This window comes from Oncorhynchus gorbuscha, linkage group LG02 (genome assembly GCF_021184085.1).
Source record: "Oncorhynchus gorbuscha isolate QuinsamMale2020 ecotype Even-year linkage group LG02, OgorEven_v1.0, whole genome shotgun sequence".
In the NCBI taxonomy this organism is placed as follows: Eukaryota; Metazoa; Chordata; class Actinopteri; order Salmoniformes; family Salmonidae; genus Oncorhynchus; species Oncorhynchus gorbuscha.
Window position 1 is genome coordinate 99,279,246 of NC_060174.1, and position 17,500 is coordinate 99,296,745.

General features: G+C 42.9%; 1 protein-coding gene across 3 annotated transcripts in view; it reads left to right on the top strand.

Moving 5' to 3' along the window:
* Positions 1-17,500, top strand: part of LOC124014129 (rho GTPase-activating protein 26-like) — a 173,781-nt gene that overhangs the window by 77,357 nt on the left and 78,924 nt on the right. For all 3 annotated transcript variants that reach the window (XM_046328875.1, XM_046328882.1, XM_046328866.1), the window contains exons 4-9: positions 1,323-1,394; positions 7,353-7,454; positions 9,375-9,485; positions 12,613-12,717; positions 15,152-15,281; positions 16,736-16,836. In XM_046328875.1, coding sequence (XP_046184831.1) covers positions 1,323-1,394; positions 7,353-7,454; positions 9,375-9,485; positions 12,613-12,717; positions 15,152-15,281; positions 16,736-16,836 — 621 coding nt within the window. The remainder of the gene's footprint in view (positions 1-1,322; positions 1,395-7,352; positions 7,455-9,374; positions 9,486-12,612; positions 12,718-15,151; positions 15,282-16,735; positions 16,837-17,500) is intronic.

The window sequence follows — 17,500 nt, forward strand, 5'->3', positions numbered from 1 at the left end:
CAAAAACCAAGCCATGAGGTCGAAGGATTTGTCCGTAGAGCTCCAAGACAGGATTGTGTCGAGGCACAGATATGGAAAAGGGTACCAACAAATGTCTGCAGCATTGAAGGTCCCCAAGAACACAGTGGCCTCCATCATTCTTAAATGGAAGAAGTTTGGAACCACTAAGACTCTTCCTAGAGCTGGTCGCCCAGCCAAACTGAGCAAATGGGGTAGAAGGGCCTTCGTCAGGGAGGTGACCAAGAACCTGATAGTCACTTTGACAGAGTTCTAGAGTTCCTCTGTGGAAATGGGAGAACCTTCCAGAAAGACAACCATCTCTGCAGCACTCCACCAATCAGGCCTTTATGGTATAGTGGCCAGACGGAAGCCACTCCTCAGTAAAAGGCACATGACAGCCCACTTGGAGCTTTCCAAAAGGCACCTAAAGACTCTGAGACAATGAGAAACTAGATGCTCTGGTCTGACGAAACCAAGATTGAACTCTTTGGCCTGAATGGAAACGTCACATCTGGAGGAATCCTGGCACCATCCCTACCGTGAAGCATGGTGGTGGCAGAATCATGCTGTGGGGATGTTTTTCAGTGGCAAGGACTGAGAGACTAGTCAAGATTGATGGAAAGATGAGCGGAGCAAAGTACAGAGAGGTCCTTGATGAAAACCTGCTCAAGAGTGCTTAGGACCTCAGACTGGGGCGAAGGTTCACCTTCCAACAGGACAATGACACTAAGCATACAGCTAAGAAATACAATGCAGGAGTGGCTGCAGGAGTCTCTGAATGTCCTTGAGTGACCCAGCCAGAGCCCGGACTTGAACCTGATTTGAATATCTCTGGAGAGATCTCAAATTAGCTGTGCAGCAACACTCCCCATTCAACCTGACAGAGCTTAAAAATATCACCAGAGGATAATTTGAGAAACTCCCCAAATGCAGGAAACTCCCCAAGCCTGTAGCATCACCTGACAGAGCATAAGAATATCACCAGAGGATAATTTGAGAAACTCCCCAAATGCAGGTGTGCCAAGCCTGTAGCATCACCTGACAGAGCTGGAGAATCATACCCAAGAAGACTGGAGGCTGTAGTTACTGCTTCAACAAAGTACTGAGTAAAGGGTCTGAATACTTATGTAAATGTTTTTTTGTTGTTAGTAAATTTGCACTCCTAAAAAACAGTTTTTGCTTTGTCATTATAGGGTGTTATGTGTAAATTGATGAGGGAAAAAAACTATTTATTCAATTTTAGAATAAAGCTGTAATGTAACAGAATTGTGAGGTCCTGTGTGATCAGCTGTGTTGTGACTGATCGCTGCATCTCTGCTCAGATTGAAAATGCCAATGATGTGCTGATCATGCCGCTGGAGCGCTTCCGGAAGGAGCAGATCAGTGCTGCCAAGGTAAGGATATATTATGACTGGACCCCCGAGAAGGGTGAAATTGAGGCCCACAATAAGGGGCTTTCCTGCATACTAATATTTATATTACTTTTTTTTTTTAGTTAGGACAGGTGGGAGGTGGGGGCACTCCGGTACAGTAGATGGCGTTAATGCACAATACCATTGAATGCCAGCAGCCTATAAACCCTACCGAAGATGGGCACTGTTTTCCCGCAGTTCTGATAATAACTGCGAGGGCAGCTGTTCCGCAGACAGGATCGAAGGAAACTGTGCTAGTTTAGCCAGCTAGTCCTAAGGATTACTCTGGTACATAGCAGACGGGAGCGACACTGTGTGCTGGCTTGCTAACTAGCAAATACTCTGTGTCGGTAACCATGGTATTGCCCCAGCCTCCCACCTGCTGTGCTAGCGGGAGGCAGGAACAACTGGTAGACAGTGTCTTTTGGTCATGCCTGTCGGGTAAGGTTTTCTCTTGTACACAGATGGCGGGAGGCAGGGGCTACCCCATGTGCTATCTAGCTAAATAGCAATGCATGAACCAATAGGATGCAAAGAGAGGGGGGGGTGTTCATGAAGGAACCAATGGGATGCTCAAGGGGTGCAGAAAAGCCCCGAATTGCTGGTTGCAGTTGCACACTATTGGGGGACCCCCCCCCCCCCCCCACTAAGGGTCCTGTTAATCCCTCGTAGATTATGAGGGGATTTATAATCCTTATTGGGTCATGTAGCCATTTTATAATCCCTGTTTAGCCTTGAAAGACAAAAAAACAACATATTTGTCTGTTCCATTTGAACGTATCCACTGAGTGTTAGGAAATGATCACTCAGATAAGATCCGTTTCCCCTTCAGGTTGGCAGGTAACTGACTTAGTCCTGGTTGTGCTGATTCCACTGCATACAGTTGAAGTTGGAAGTTTACATACACTTAGGTTGGAGTCATTAAAACTAGTTTTTTAACCACTCCACATATTTCTTGTTAACAAACTATAGTTTTGGCAAGTCGGTTAGGACATCTACTTTGTGCATGACACAAGTCATTTTTCCAACAATTTTTTACAGACAGGTTATTTAACTTATTATTCTCTGTATCACAAGTTTAGAAGTTTACATACACTAAGCTGACTGTGCCTGACTTCTTATGGCTGCAGGGGCAGTATTGAGTAGCTTGGATGAAAGGTGCCCAGAGTAAACGGCCTGCTCCTCAGTCCCAGTTGCTAATACTGTATATGCATATTATTATTAGTATTGGATAGAAAACACTCTGAAGTTTCTAAAACTGTTTGAATGATGTCTGTGATTATAACAGGACTCATATGGCAAAAACCTGAGAGGAAATCCAAACAGAAAGTGTGAAATCGGAGGTTGGTTGATTTTCAACCCAGCCCCTATTGAATACACAATGGGATATTGGTTATGTTGCACTTCCTAAGGCTTCCACTAGATGTCAACCGTCTTTAGAAAATGGAATGAGGCTTCTACAGTGTTGTGGAGCCGGATGGGAGCTGTTTGAGTATTTCTACAGACAATGGAATTCTCCGGTTGGAATATTATTGAAGATTTATGATAACAACATCATAAAGATTGATTCTATACTTAGTTTGACAAGTTTCTTTGACCTGTAATATAACTTTTTGAAGTTTTCGTCCGACGTTCGCCTGGATCTGCACGAGCGTTTGGAATTGTGTACTAAACACGCAAACAAAAGTAGCTACTTGGACATAAATAATGGAGATTATCGAACAAATCAAGCATTTATTGTGGAACTAGGACACCTGGGAGTGCATTCTGATAGAGATCGTCAAAGGTAAGGGAATATTTATAATGTTATTTCTGATTTTTGTTGACTCCAATTTAGCGGATAATTATAATTTTTTTCTGAGCATCGTCTCATATTATTGCATGGTTTGCTTTTTCCGTAAAGTTTTTTTGAAATCTGACACAGTGGTTTCATTAAGGAGAGGTATATCTATATTTCCCTGTCTAACAATTGTATTTATCAACATTTATAATGAGTATTTCTGTAAAATGATGTGGCTCTCTGCAATATCACCGGGTGTTTTTGGAACTAGTGAACAATGCCAATGTATACTGAGATTATTTTATATAAATATGAACTTTATCAAACAAAACATACATGTATTGTGTAACATGAAGTCCTATGAGTGTCATCTGATGAAGATAATCAAAGGTTAGTGATTCATTTTATCTCTATTTGTGCTTTTTGTGACTCCTCTCTTTGGCTGGAAAAATAGCAGAATTTTTCTGTGAGTTGGTGGTGACCTAACATAATTGTTTGTGGTGCTTTCGCTGTAAAGCCTATTTGAAATCGGACACTGTGGTGGGATTAACAACAAGATTACCTTTAAAATGGTATAAAATACATGTATGTTTGAGGAATTTTAATTAGATTTATGTTGTTTTGAATTTGTAATATAATAATATTGTAATATATGCCATTTAGCAGACGCTTTTATCCAAAGCGACTTACAGTCATGTGTGCATACATTCTACGTATGGGTGGTCCCGGGGATCGAACCCACTACCCTGGCGTTGGTGCCCTGCACTTTCACTGGCTGTTTTCATATCGATCCCGTTAATGGAATTGCAGCCCTAAGAAGTTTAAACAGCTTGGAAAATTCCAGAAAATTATATCATGGCTTTAGAAGCTTCTGATAGGCTAATTGACATCATTTGAGTCAATTGGAGGTGTACATGTGGATGTATTTCAAGGCCTACCTTCAAACTCAGTGCCTCTTTGCTTGACATCATGGGAAAATCAAAAGAAATCGCCAAGACCTCAGAAAAGAAAGTGCAGACCTCCACAAGTCTGGTTCATCCTTGGGAGCAATTTCCAAACGCCTGAAGTTACCACGCTCATCTGTGCAAACAATAGTACGCAAGTATAAACACCATGGGACCACACAGCCATCATAATGCTCAGGAATGAGACACGTTCTGTCTCCTAGAGATGAACGTACTTTGAAGCGAAAAGTGCAAATCAATCCCAGAACAACAACAAAGGACCATGTGAAGATGCTGGAGGAAACGGGTACAAAAGTATCTATATCCACAGTAAAACGAGTCCTATATTGACATAACCTGAAAAGACGCTCAGCAAGGAAGTTCAGGCCTTGCTGAAAGGCCGCTCAGCCACTGCTCCAAAACCGCCATAAAAAAAGCCAGACTACGGTTTGCAACTGCACATGAGGACAAAGATCGTAATTTTTGGAGAAATGTCCTCTGGTCTGATGAAACAAAAATATAACTGTTTGGCCATAATGACCATCGTTGTGTTTGGAGGAGAAAGTGGGAGGCTTGCAAGCCGAAGAACACCATCCCAACCGTGAAGCACGGGGCTGGCAGCATCATGTTGTGGGGGTGCTTTGCTGCAGGAGGGACTGGTGCACTTCACAAAATAAGGAAAATTATGTGGATATATTAAAGCAACATCTCAAGACATCAATCAGAAAGTTAAAGCTTGGTCGCAAATGGGTCTTCCAAATGGACAATGACCCCAAGAGCACACTTCCAAAGTTGTGGCAAAATGGCTTAAGGACAACAAAGTCAAGGTATTGGAGTGGCCATCACAAGCCCTGACTTCAATCCTATAGAACATCTGTGGGTATAACTGAAAAAGCTGTGGGAGCAAGGAGGCCTACAAACCTGACTCAGTTACTCCAGCTTTATCTGGAAGAATGTGTCACAAATTCAACCAACTTATTATGGGAAGCTTGTGAAGGGCTACCTGAAATGTTTGACGCTAGATAAACAATTTAAAGGCAATGCTACCAAATACTAATTGAGTGTATATAAACTTCTGACCCACTGGGAACGTGATGAAAGAAATAATAAATCATTCTGTCTACTATTATTCTGACATTTCACATTCTTAAAATAAAGTGGTGATCCTAACTGACCTAAGACAGAATGTTTACTAGGATTAAATGTCAGGATTTGTGAAAAACAAAGTTTAAATGTATTTGGCTAAGATGTATGTAAACTTCCGACTTCAATTGTACAAGTTATATGTTTGTAGGGTAGACTATGTAATGTATGCACTGCAGGGAGGAGCAGTCCTCTATTAAATCACCATTGATGACCACATTCAGAGATCTCCCTACACTACCTCAGTGTGTCTAAATTGCTCTTAGCTCTGCCTGCCAGAGCTGACAGGTCGTATGCGATAAGACACTGCCTCCACCTGGCCAATAATGGTAATTACATGAAGGGTTTTATCAGGATTTAGCTGGTTGATTGTTAATGAAGAAAGGTAACAGACATCATATTGAGAGTGATATTAAATTGATTTAACTTTGTGAATGTACTTCACACCATGAAGTCTAAGTTAGAAGGATTTGTATGTTAATTGAATGTTTGAAGAATAATTGAGTGTTTGAAGGATACTTTAACTCAAAAAGCCTACATTGAAACGTAGGTCAGTTCTCTCCGGGATCCTTGGGAAGTCCCTACCCTGAAACGTAACCCTACCCTAACCTTAATCTAAACCCTAACCCTACCCTAACCTTAATCTAAACCCTAACCCTACCCTAACTTTAATCTTAACCATAACCCGTACCTAACCTTAACCATTCAAAATGTCAACTTCAATGGGGGATAGGGACATCCCAAGGATCCCGGATAGCACGGCCTTGAAACATGTCAAAAGTGTATAACAGCCATGATGCAGGTACATTTATGATGAAGGGTTACAGCTAAAAGAATGACTTTAGTTTTCTATATTATGATGCTTCGAAGTGATGTGTTGAGCAGCTGTTGTGGTCATTCTTTTCTGAGGAGGGTTGATTGGTTCTACTTCCTGTGGAAACTGGCTGGTTTTGAAAAGCTGGGTCATGTGACTGGGTGGACAGGGATGATGACATCACTCAGTAGCAGGTGTGGACACAGTCAATGTGCCCCAGGGTGATGAGTACTGTACTGTGTGTTAGTACTGACACACCCTGTTATGTCTGTATGTCTGTCTGTGGATGACCTCAATACCAGAGGTTCGGTATAAAGTGGTCGATTGTTTTCCCACCAGCTGTGAGCTGTCTCTGTTGGTTTCAGCAGCCCTAGAGGACTTGTGATTTCAACCCGTGTCTCACAACATGTGCTTCCTGGTTTGTCGCTGAAGCTGAGCTCTGGACATACCGATAATACCCAGGACTCCTGGGAAATGATGTTCTGCTGGAAGCTACACTCAGAAAAAGGGATCCAAAAGAGTTCTTCGGCTGTCCCCATAGGAGAATCATTTTGGTTCCAGGTAGAACCCTTTTGGGTTCCATGTAGAACCGTCTGTGGAAAGGATTCTACATGGAACCCGAAAGGTTTCCACCTGGAACCAAACGTGGTTCTTCAAAGGTTTCTCCTATGAGGACAGCTGAAGAATCCTCTCAGGTTCTAGATAGCACCCATTTATCTAAGAGTGTAGCAGTGATGATGCCAAAACAGAGATCTATTGCTGCTTTTTGACTGTAACACCAGTGTTACACTAGTGTATACACCCTTATGATATACTAGGGGCATTGTGTTTCCATAGCTGGGGCTGACAGTGAGAACTTGTAAAGAGCAGAATTAACAACCCTGCATAATCAAAACAGTTGCTTTGTGAGAAGGTGTTAAGGTTCACAGTTAGCCATTGTTATGTGAATTAAAGCTGCAGTACCAGTGGCTTGGCTTTGGCCCCAAGTGAGACAAGTCCATTGGAGCCACGGGCCAGTAAAGCATGAGTGCTGGCCCGCGTAGATTGAAACAGAACAAGTCTGAGTCTTTTGGGTATAACACCGGGTTAAATCATTTTTGGAAATGGGCCATATGTCTGATACAGAGGTCTCCTTTAAGAAGGAGGTCTTCTGACCTCAATTGGGCTTCCTGGTTAATTAAAAATACACATTGCTGTGTGTGGTGTCCGGACTTTAGAGGAAACAAAGTGACGGTGACCTTTTTACTGATGTCTCACAGGAAGCCAAGAAGAAATATGACAAAGAGACAGAGAAGTACTGTGCTGTACTGGAGAAGCACCTGAGTCTATCAGCAAAGAAGAAAGAAGCACATCTCCATGAAGTAAGCACACACCTTTCCCTTGCTGCAGTAGGTCCATGTTTCCATGAAGTAAGCACACACCTTTCCCTTGCTGCAGTAGGTCCATGTTTCCATGCAGTAAGCACACACCTTTCCCTTGCTGCAGTAGGTCCATGTTTCCATGCAGTAAGCACACACCTTTCCCTTGCTGCAGTAGGTCCATGTTTCCATGTAGTAAGCACACACCTTTCCCTTGCTGCAGTAGGTCCATGTTTCCATGCAGTAAGCACACACCTTTCCCTTGCTGCAGTAGGTCCATGTTTCCATGAAGTAAGCACACACCTTTCCCTTGCTGCAGTAGGTCCATGTTTCCATGCAGTAAGCACACACCTTTCCCTTGCTGCAGTAGGTCCATGTTTCCATGAAGTAAGCACACACCTTTCCCTTGCTGCAGTAGGTCCATGTTTCCATGAAGTAAGCACACACCTTTCCCTTGCTGCAGTAGGTCCATGTTTCCATGCAGTAAGCACACACCTTTCCCTTGCTGCAGTAGGTCCATGTTTCCATGCAGTAAGCACACACCTTTCCCTTGCTGCAGTAGGTCCATGTTTCCATGCAGTAAGCACACACCTTTCTCTTGCTGCAGTAGGTCCATGTTTCCATGCAGTAAGCACACACCTTTCCCTTGCTGCAGTAGGTCCATGTTTCCATGCAGTAAGCACACACCTTTCTCTTGCTGCAGTAGGTCCATGTTTCCATGAAGTAAGCACACAACTTTCCCTTGCTGCAGTAGGTCCATGTTTCCATGCAGTAAGCACACACCTTTCCCTTGCTGCAGTAGGTCCATGTTTCCATGAAGTAAGCACACACCTTTCCCTTGCTGCAGTAGGTCCATGTTTCCATGCAGTAAGCACACACCTTTCCCTTGCTGCAGTAGGTCCATGTTTCCATGCAGTGAGCACACACCTTTCCCTTGCTGCAGTAGGTCCATGTTTCCATGAAGTAAGCACACACCTTTCCCTTGCTGCAGTAGGTCCATGTTTCCATGAAGTAAGCACACACCTTTCCCTTGCTGCAGTAGGTCCATGTTTCCATGAAGTAAGCACACACCTTTCCCTTGCTGCAGTAGGTCCATGTTTCCATGCAGTAAGCACACACCTTTCCCTTGCTGCAGTAGGTCCATGTTTCCATGAAGTAAGCACACACCTTTCCCTTGCTGCAGTAGGTCCATGTTTCCATGCAGTAAGCACACACCTTTCCCTTGCTGCAGTAGGTCCATGTTTCCATGCAGTAAGCACACACCCTTCCCTTGCTGCAGTAGGTCCATGTTTCCATGCAGTAAGCACACACCTTTCCCTTGCTGCAGTAGGTCCATGTTTCCATGCAGTAAGCACACACCTTTCCCTTGCTGCAGTAGGTCCATGTTTCCATGCAGTAAGCACACACCTTTCCCTTGCTGCAGTAGGTCCATGTTTCCATGAAGTAAGCACACACCTTTCCCTTGCTGCAGTAGGTCCATGTTTCCATGCAGTAAGCACACACCTTTCCCTTGCTGCAGTAGGTCCATGTTTCCATGCAGTAAGCACACACCTTTCCCTTGCTGCAGTAGGTCCATGTTTCCATGCAGTAAGCACACACCTTTCCCTTGCTGCAGTAGGTCCATGTTTCCATGCAGTAAGCACACACCTTTCCCTTGCTGCAGTAGGTCCATGTTTCCATGCAGTAAGCACACACCTTTCCCTTGCTGCAGTAGGTCCATGTTTCCATGCAGTAAGCACACACCTTTCCCTTGCTGCAGTAGGTCCATGTTTCCATGCAGTAAGCACACACCTTTCGCTTGCTGCAGTAGGTCCATGTTTACCTTTAAGTGTTCATGTGTTTGTGAGTTGTCTCACTTCAATCCTGAGGTGATGTGTGTGTCCTGAACGTTAGTTCCAACAGAGTCATGTGTGTGTTGTGCAGGCAGACAGTCAGGTGGACCACGTGCGGCAGCATTTCTATGAGGTGTCTCTGGAGTATGTGTTCAAGGTGCAGGAAGTCCAGGAGAGGAAGATGTTTGACTTCGTAGAGCCGGTGAGTGAGAATGCCAACCGTCCTCAGCATCTGCTGTCTTTTACTGTATACTGCTTAGGGTTGCATAACTCTAGCACCTTTCCCAAAACGTCCAGGTTTCTCAGAAATCCTGGTTGGAAGACGTATTTTCTGCTTATTCCCTCCTGAACCTTCCAACCAGGATGTCTGGAAAACCTGGGATTTGGGGAAAGGTACTGGAGTTTTGCAACCCTACGATTGTGACTGTTCTACTGTTCTACTGTTACTGTTCTACTGTTACTGTTCTACTGTTCTACTGTTACTGTTCTACTGTTACTGTTCTACTGTTACTGTTGTTACTATACTACTGTTACTGTTCTACTGTTACTGTTCTACTGTTACTGTTCTACTGTTACTGTTCTACTGTTCTACTGTTACTGTTCTACTGTTACTGTTGTTACTATACTACTGTTACTGTTCTACTGTTACTGTTCTACTGTTACTGTTCTACTGTTCTACTGTTACTGTTCTACTGTTACTGTTCTACTGTTACTGTTGTTACTATACTACTGTTACTGTTCTACTGTTACTGTTCTACTGTTACTGTTCTACTGTTACTATACTACTGTTACTGTACTACTGTTACTGTTCTACTGTTACTGTTCTACTGTTACTGTTCTACTGTTACTGTTGTTACTATACTACTGTTACTGTTCTACTGTTACTGTTCTACTGTTACTGTTGTTACTATACTACTGTTACTGTTCTACTGTTACTGTTGTTACTATACTACTGTTACTGTTCTACTGTTACTGTTCTACTGTTACTGTTCTACTGTTACTGTTCTACTGTTCTACTGTTACTGTTCTACTGTTACCGTTGTTACTGTTCTACTGTTACTGTTCTACTGTTACTGTACTACTGTTACTGTTCTACTGTTACTGTTCTACTGTTACTGTTCTACTGTTACTGTTCTACTGTTACTATACTACTGTTACTGTTCTACTGTTACTGTTCTACTGTTACTGTTCTACTGTTACTATACTACTGTTCTACTGTTACTATACTACTGTTACTGTTCTACTGTTACTGTTCTACTGTTACTGTTTTACTGTTACTATACTACTGTTACTGTTCTACTGTTACTGTACTACTGTTACTGTTCTACTGTTACTGTTCTACTGTTACTGTTCTACTGTTACTATACTACTGTTATTGTTACTGTTCTACTGTTCTACTGTTACTGTTCTACTGTTACTATACTACTGTTACTGTTCTACTGTTACTGTTCTACTGTTACTGTTCTACTGTTACTGTTCTACTGTTCTACTGTTACTGTTCTACTGTTACTATACTACTGTTACTGTACTACTGTTACTGTTCTACTGTTACTGTTCTACTGTTCTACTGTTACTGTTCTACTGTGACTGTTCTACTGTTACTGTTCTACTGTTCTACTGTTACTGTTCTACTGTTACTATACTACTGTTACTGTTCTACTGTTACTGTTCTACTGTTACTGTTCTACTGTTCTACTGTTACTGTTCTACTGTGACTGTCCTACTGTTACTATACTACTGTTACTGTTCTATGGTTCCTGTTCTACTGTTACTGTTCTACTGTTCTACTGTTACTGTACTACTGTTACTGTTCTACTGTTACTGTTCTACTGTACTACTGTTACTACTGTTCTACTGTTACTGTTCTACTGTTACTGTTCTACTGTTACTGTACTACTGTTACTGTTCTACTGTTACTGTTCTTTGGTTCCTGTTCTACTGTTACTGTTCTACTGTTACTACTGTTACTGTTCTACTGTTACTGTTCTACTGTTACTGTTCTTACTATTCTACTGTTACTGTTCTACTGTTCCTGTTCTACTGTTACTGTTCTACTGTTACTGTTCTTACTGTTCTACTGTTACTGTTCTACTGTTACTGTTCTACTGTTACTGTTCTACTGTTACTACTGCTATTGTACTACTGTTACTGTTCTACTGTTACTGTTCTACTGTTACTGTTCTATTGTTACTGTTCTACTGTTACTGTTCTACTGTTACTGTTCTACTGTTACTACTGCTATTGTACTACTGTTACTGTTCTACTGTTACTGTTCTACTGTTACTGTTCTATTGTTACTATTCTACTGTTACTGTTCTACTGTTACTGTTCTTACCATTCTACTGTTACTGTTCTACTGTTACTGTTCTACTGTTACTATTCTACTGTTACTGTTACTGTTACTGTTGTTACTATTCTACTGTTACTGTTCTACTGTTACTGTTCTACTGTTACTGTTCTTACTGTTCTACTGTTACTGTTCTACTGTTACTGTTCTACTGTTACTGTTCTACTGTTACTGTTCTTACTATTCTACTGTTACTGTTCTACTGTTACTGTTCTACTGTTACTACTGTTACTTTACTACGGTGACTACTGTTTTTTTCTACTACTGTAACTGCTGTTACTGTACTACTGTTACTGTTCTACTGTTACTACTGTTACTTTACTACGGTGACTACTGTTTTTGTCTACTACTGTAACTGCTGTTACTGTACTACTGTACTACTTCACTACTGTTACTGTCCAACTCAAATCAAATAAACTTTTATTGGTCACATACACGTGTTTAGCAGATGTTATTGCAAGTGTAGCGATATGCTTGTTACTGTTCTACAGTTACTTTAGTCTATACAACTTTCATGCTCAATCACCTCATCTCTATGAAACACACTGTCTTCACAATGTAGATACGTGTCCAGATGTAAGATCTTAATTTCAGCCAGTTTACTACCGCAGGAAAATAATGCTGCTGCAACAGGACATGTGAATTATTACAGTATGTGGATTATAATTAACAGACATATTTGTATGGGGTTGATACATTTCTCCTCAGGAAAAATCAAGTCTGAATTTTCAAAGTGGAAATGACTAACTTCAAAAAGCTTTTTTTAACCCAGAATACACTTCAATTTCCTGCATTTCAGGAAAGTTCTCCTGCAACAGGGTAATCAAATTAAGATCCTACATATGTAGCTTTAGAATGTAGCTGACAACAAGTACCTTTGAAAGCAAATTTGAGTAGATTTGGTTGATTTCATTTAATTGAGTTGAGAGGAATGTTTCTCAACCGTGTTTCCTTTCCCTGTCATCCTCTACATGAATTCTAGTTGCTGGCATTCCTTCAAGGGCTGTTTACTTACTACCACCATGGGTACGAGCTGGCCAAAGACTTCAACCACTTCAAGACAGACCTCACCATCAGCATTCAGAATGTAAGATGCATGTTAATGCCATACATTACAGGCATGGGGTGCTGATCATATTTCATCTTTTGCCAACCCATAGCTCTAACCCAACAACTGTAGACAGCAGTCAATAGCTCTAACCCAACAACTGTAGATAGTGGTCAATAGCTCTAACCCAACAACTGTAGACAGTGGTCAATAGCTCTAACCCAACAACTGTAGATAGTGGTCAATAGCTCTAACCCAACAACTGTAGATAGTGGTCAATAGCTCTAACCCAACAACTGTAGATAGTGGTCAATAGCTCTAACCCAACAACTGTAGACAGCAGTCAATAGCTCTAACCCAACAACTGTAGGCAGTGGTCAATAGCTCTAACCCAACAACTGTAGATAGTGGTCAATAGCTCTAACCCAACAACTGTAGATAGTGGTCAATAGCTCTAACCCAACAACTGTAGATAGTGGTCAATAGCTCTAACCCAACAACTGTAGACAGCAGTCAATAGCTCTAACCCAACAACTGTAGGCAGTGGTCAATAGCTCTAACCCAACAACTGTAGATAGTGGTGAATAGCTCTAACCCAACAACTGTAGACAGTGGTCAATAGCTCTAACCCAACAACTGTAGACAGTGGTCAATAGCTCTAACCCAACAACTGTAGATAGTGGTCAATAGCTCTAACCCAACAACTGTAGATAGTGGTCAATAGCTCTAACCCAACAACTGTAGACAGCAGTCAATAGCTCTAACCCAACAACTGTAGGCAGTGGTCAATAGCTCTAACCCAACAACTGTAGACAGTGGTGAATAGCTCTAACCCAACAACTGTAGATAGTGGTGAATAGCTCTAACCCAACAACTGTAGACAGCAGTCAATAGCTCTAACCCAACAACTGTAGACAGTGGTGAATAGCTCTAACCCAACAACTGTAGATAGTGGTGAATAGCTCTAACCCAACAACTGTAGACAGCAGTCAATAGCTCTAACCCAACAACTGTAGATAGTGGTGAATAGCTCTAACCCAACAACTGTAGACAGTGGTGAATAGCTCTAACCCAACAACTGTAGATAGTGGTGAATAGCTCTAACCCAACAACTGTAGACAGTGGTCAATAGCTCTAACCCAACAACTGTAGATAGTGGTCAATAGCTCTAACCCAACAACTGTAGATAGTGGTCAATAGCTCTAACCCAACAACTGTAGACAGTGGTGAATAGCTCTAACCCAACAACTGTAGACAGTGGTGAATAGCTCTAACCCAACAACTGTAGACAGCGGTCAATAGCTCCAACTGTAGACAGCAGTCAATAGCTCTAACCCAACAACTGTAGACAGTGGTCAATAGCTCTAACCCAACAACTGTAGACAGTGGTCAATAGCTCTAACCCAACAACTGTAGACAGTGGTCAATAGCTCTAAACCAACAACTGTAGGCAGTGGTCAATAGCTCTAAACCAACAACTGTAGACAGTGGTCAATAGCTCTAAACCAACAACTGTAGGCAGTGGTCAATAGCTCTAAACCAACAACTGTAGACAGTGGTCAATAGCTCTAACCCAACAACTGTAGACAGTGGTCAATAGCTCTAACCCAACAACTGTAGACAGTGGTCAATAGCTCTAAACCAACAACTGTAGGCAGTGGTCAATAGCTCTAAACCAACAACTGTAGGCAGTGGTCAATAGCTCTAACCCAACAACTGTAGACAGTGGTCAATAGCTCTAACCCAACAACTGTAGACAGTGGTCAATAGCTCTAACCCAACAACTGTAGACAGTGGTCAATAGCTCTAAACCAACAACTGTAGGCAGTGGTCAATAGCTCTAACCCAACAACTGTAGATAGTGGTCAATAGCTCTAACCCAACAACTGTAGACAGTGGTCAATAGCTCTAACCGAACAACTGTAGACAGTGGTAATTAGCTCTAACCCAACAACTGTAGACAGTGGTCAATAGCTCTAACCCAACAACTGTAGACAGTGGTCAATAGCTCTAACCCAACAACTGTAGACAGTGGTCAATAGCTCTAACCCAACAACTGTAGACAGAGGTCAATAGCTCTAACCCAACAACTGTAGATAGTGGTCAATAGCTCTAACCCAACAACTGTAGATAGTGGTCAATAGCTCTAACTGTAGACAGTGGTCAATAGCTCTAACCCAACAACTGTAGACAGTGGTCAATAGCTCTAACCCAACAACTGTAGACAGCAGTGGTCAATAGCTCTAACCCAACAACTGTAGATAGTGGTCAATAGCTCTAACCCAACAACTGTAGATAGTGGTCAATAGCTCTAACCCAACAACTGTAGACAGTGGTCAATAGCTCTAACCCAACAACTGTAGATAGTGGTCAATAGCTCTAACCCAACAACTGTAGACAGTGGTCAATAGCTCAGAATGCAGGATGGTAGGTGGGATGTTTCCATCATTCTGTCTCCTCTCCTGCTGTTAAGACGCGGAACCGTTTTGAAAGCACCCGGTCTGAGGTGGAGTGTCTGATGAGGAAGATGAAGGAGAACCCCCATGAACACAAGAGCATCAGCCATGACACCATGGAGGGATATCTGTTTGTACAGGAGAAACGTGAGGGTCCCGTCCTGCTCTCTGTCTCTCTCACTCCTTTCTCGTTCTCGATCTCACTGTCTCTCACTCTCACACACACAAGCACACACACACAGACAGTTCTTTCTCTCTCTCATGATGCAATAAGGTCACATATCATATCACTATTTAGTCATTTATTTTTTACCATTTAGAAAGGTAGTACCAGTGTTGTTGTACAAATAGATTTGCATTTCCCCATAGAAACAACAAGAGTAACTGTATTCAGGATGAGACTCCAAGAGGTGACAAGGGCACTGAGCATGTGCAGTAATAACTTGGTAACCAAAACCATTTTTTCATTGCTCCCCCACTCTCTGCTTCTCTCTGCTTCTCTCTCTGCTACTGTCTCTGCTTCTCTCTGCTTTTCTCTCTGCTTTTCTCTCTGCTTTTCTCTCTGGTTCTCTCTCTGCTTCTCTCTCTGCTTCTCTCTCTGCTACTGTCTCTGCTTTCTCTCTGCTTTTGTCTCTGCTTCTCTCTGCTTTTCTCTCTGCTTTTCTCTCTGCTTTTCTCTCTGCTTCTCTCTCTGCTACTGTCTCTGCTTTTCTCTCTGCTTTTCTCTCTGTTTCTCTCTCTGCTTCTCTCTCTGCTTCTCTCTCTGCTACTGTCTCTGCTTCTCTCTGCTTTTCTCTCTGCTTCTCTCTCTGCTTTTCTCTCTGCTTTTCTCTCTGCTTTTCTCTCTGCTTCTATCTGCTTCTCTCTCTGCTTCTCTCTCTGCTACTGTCTCTGCTTCTCTCTGCTTTTCTCTCTGCTTTTCTCTCTGCTTTTCTCTCTGCTTCTCTCTCTGCTACTGTCTCTGCTTCTCTCTGCTTTTCTCTCTGCTTCTCTCTGCTTTTCTCTCTGCTTTTCCCTCTGCTTCTCTCTCTGCTACTGTCTCTGCTTCTCTCTGCTTTTCTCTCTGCTTCTCTCTGCTTTTCCCTCTGCTTCTCTCTCTGCTACTGTCTCTGCTTCTCTCTGCTTTTCTCTCTGCTTCTCTCTGCTTCTCTCTCTGCTTCTCTCTCTCTCTCTCTCTGCTTCTCTCTCTTCTCTCTCTGCTTCTCTCTGCTTTTCTCTCTCCTTTTCTCTCTCTCTCTTCTCTCTCTCCTCTCTCTGCTTCTCTCTGCTTCTCTCTCTGCTTCTCTCTGCTTTTCTCTCTCTGCTTCTCTCTCTGCTTTTCTCTCTCCTTTTCTCTCTGCTTTTCTCTCTCTTCTCTCTCTGCTTCTCTCTCTTTTCTCTCTGCTTTTCTCTCTGCTTCTCTCTCTGCTTCTCTCTGCTTTTCTCTCTCTTTCTCTCTCTGCTTCTCTCTGCTTCTCTCTCTGCTTTTCTCTCTGCTTCTCTCTGCTTTTCTCTCTGCTTCTCTCTCTGCTTTTCTCTCTGCTTCTCTCTCTGCTTTTCTCTTTGCCTCTTCTCTGCCTCTCTGTCTGCTTCTCTCTGCTTCTCTCGCTTCCCTCTCTCAGGTTCTTTTGTGTCAACCTGGGTCAAGTACTACTGCACCTACCATCGAGAGCCCAAACGAGTCACCATGGTCCTGTTTGACCAGAAGTCTGGAGGCAAAGTGGTGTGTTGTCTGTTTGTTTCTACCCAGAATGCCACTCTGCCATGCTGTGGGACCATGTAGTTGTTGGAGCAGAGAGACAGAGAGTGAGAGAGAGAAGAGCGAGAATAGAGAGAAATAAATGTTGGCATTGCTCGCTCGCTTGTTTTGGCCTGTCAGCGATGATGCAGGGCTCTAATCTTGCCATGGGCGGCAGGTCATGGGTACCGTGACTCAGGGCTGGCAGGGTTGACACACAGAGCTGGCAGCGGGCCAGCCTCTCCTGCAGTGCCACTCTCAGACAGTAGTTAACACAGTGCCCATGCCAAGCCCAACATCTTGACAGGGATAAGTTCTGCTCTACTACACCCAAGTATAGGGGAGACTAGAGCCCCAACTACAGGGGCCAACTCATCCAATTACCACACATACACACACACACACACACACACACACACACACACACACACACACACACACACACACACACACACACACACACACACACACACACACACACACACACACACACACACACACACACACACACACACACACACAGACACAGACACACACACAGACACAGACACACACACAGCACACACAGCCACACAGCCACACACACACAGACACACAGACACACACAGACACACACACACACAGAGAGAGAGAGAGAGAGCTCTCCAGA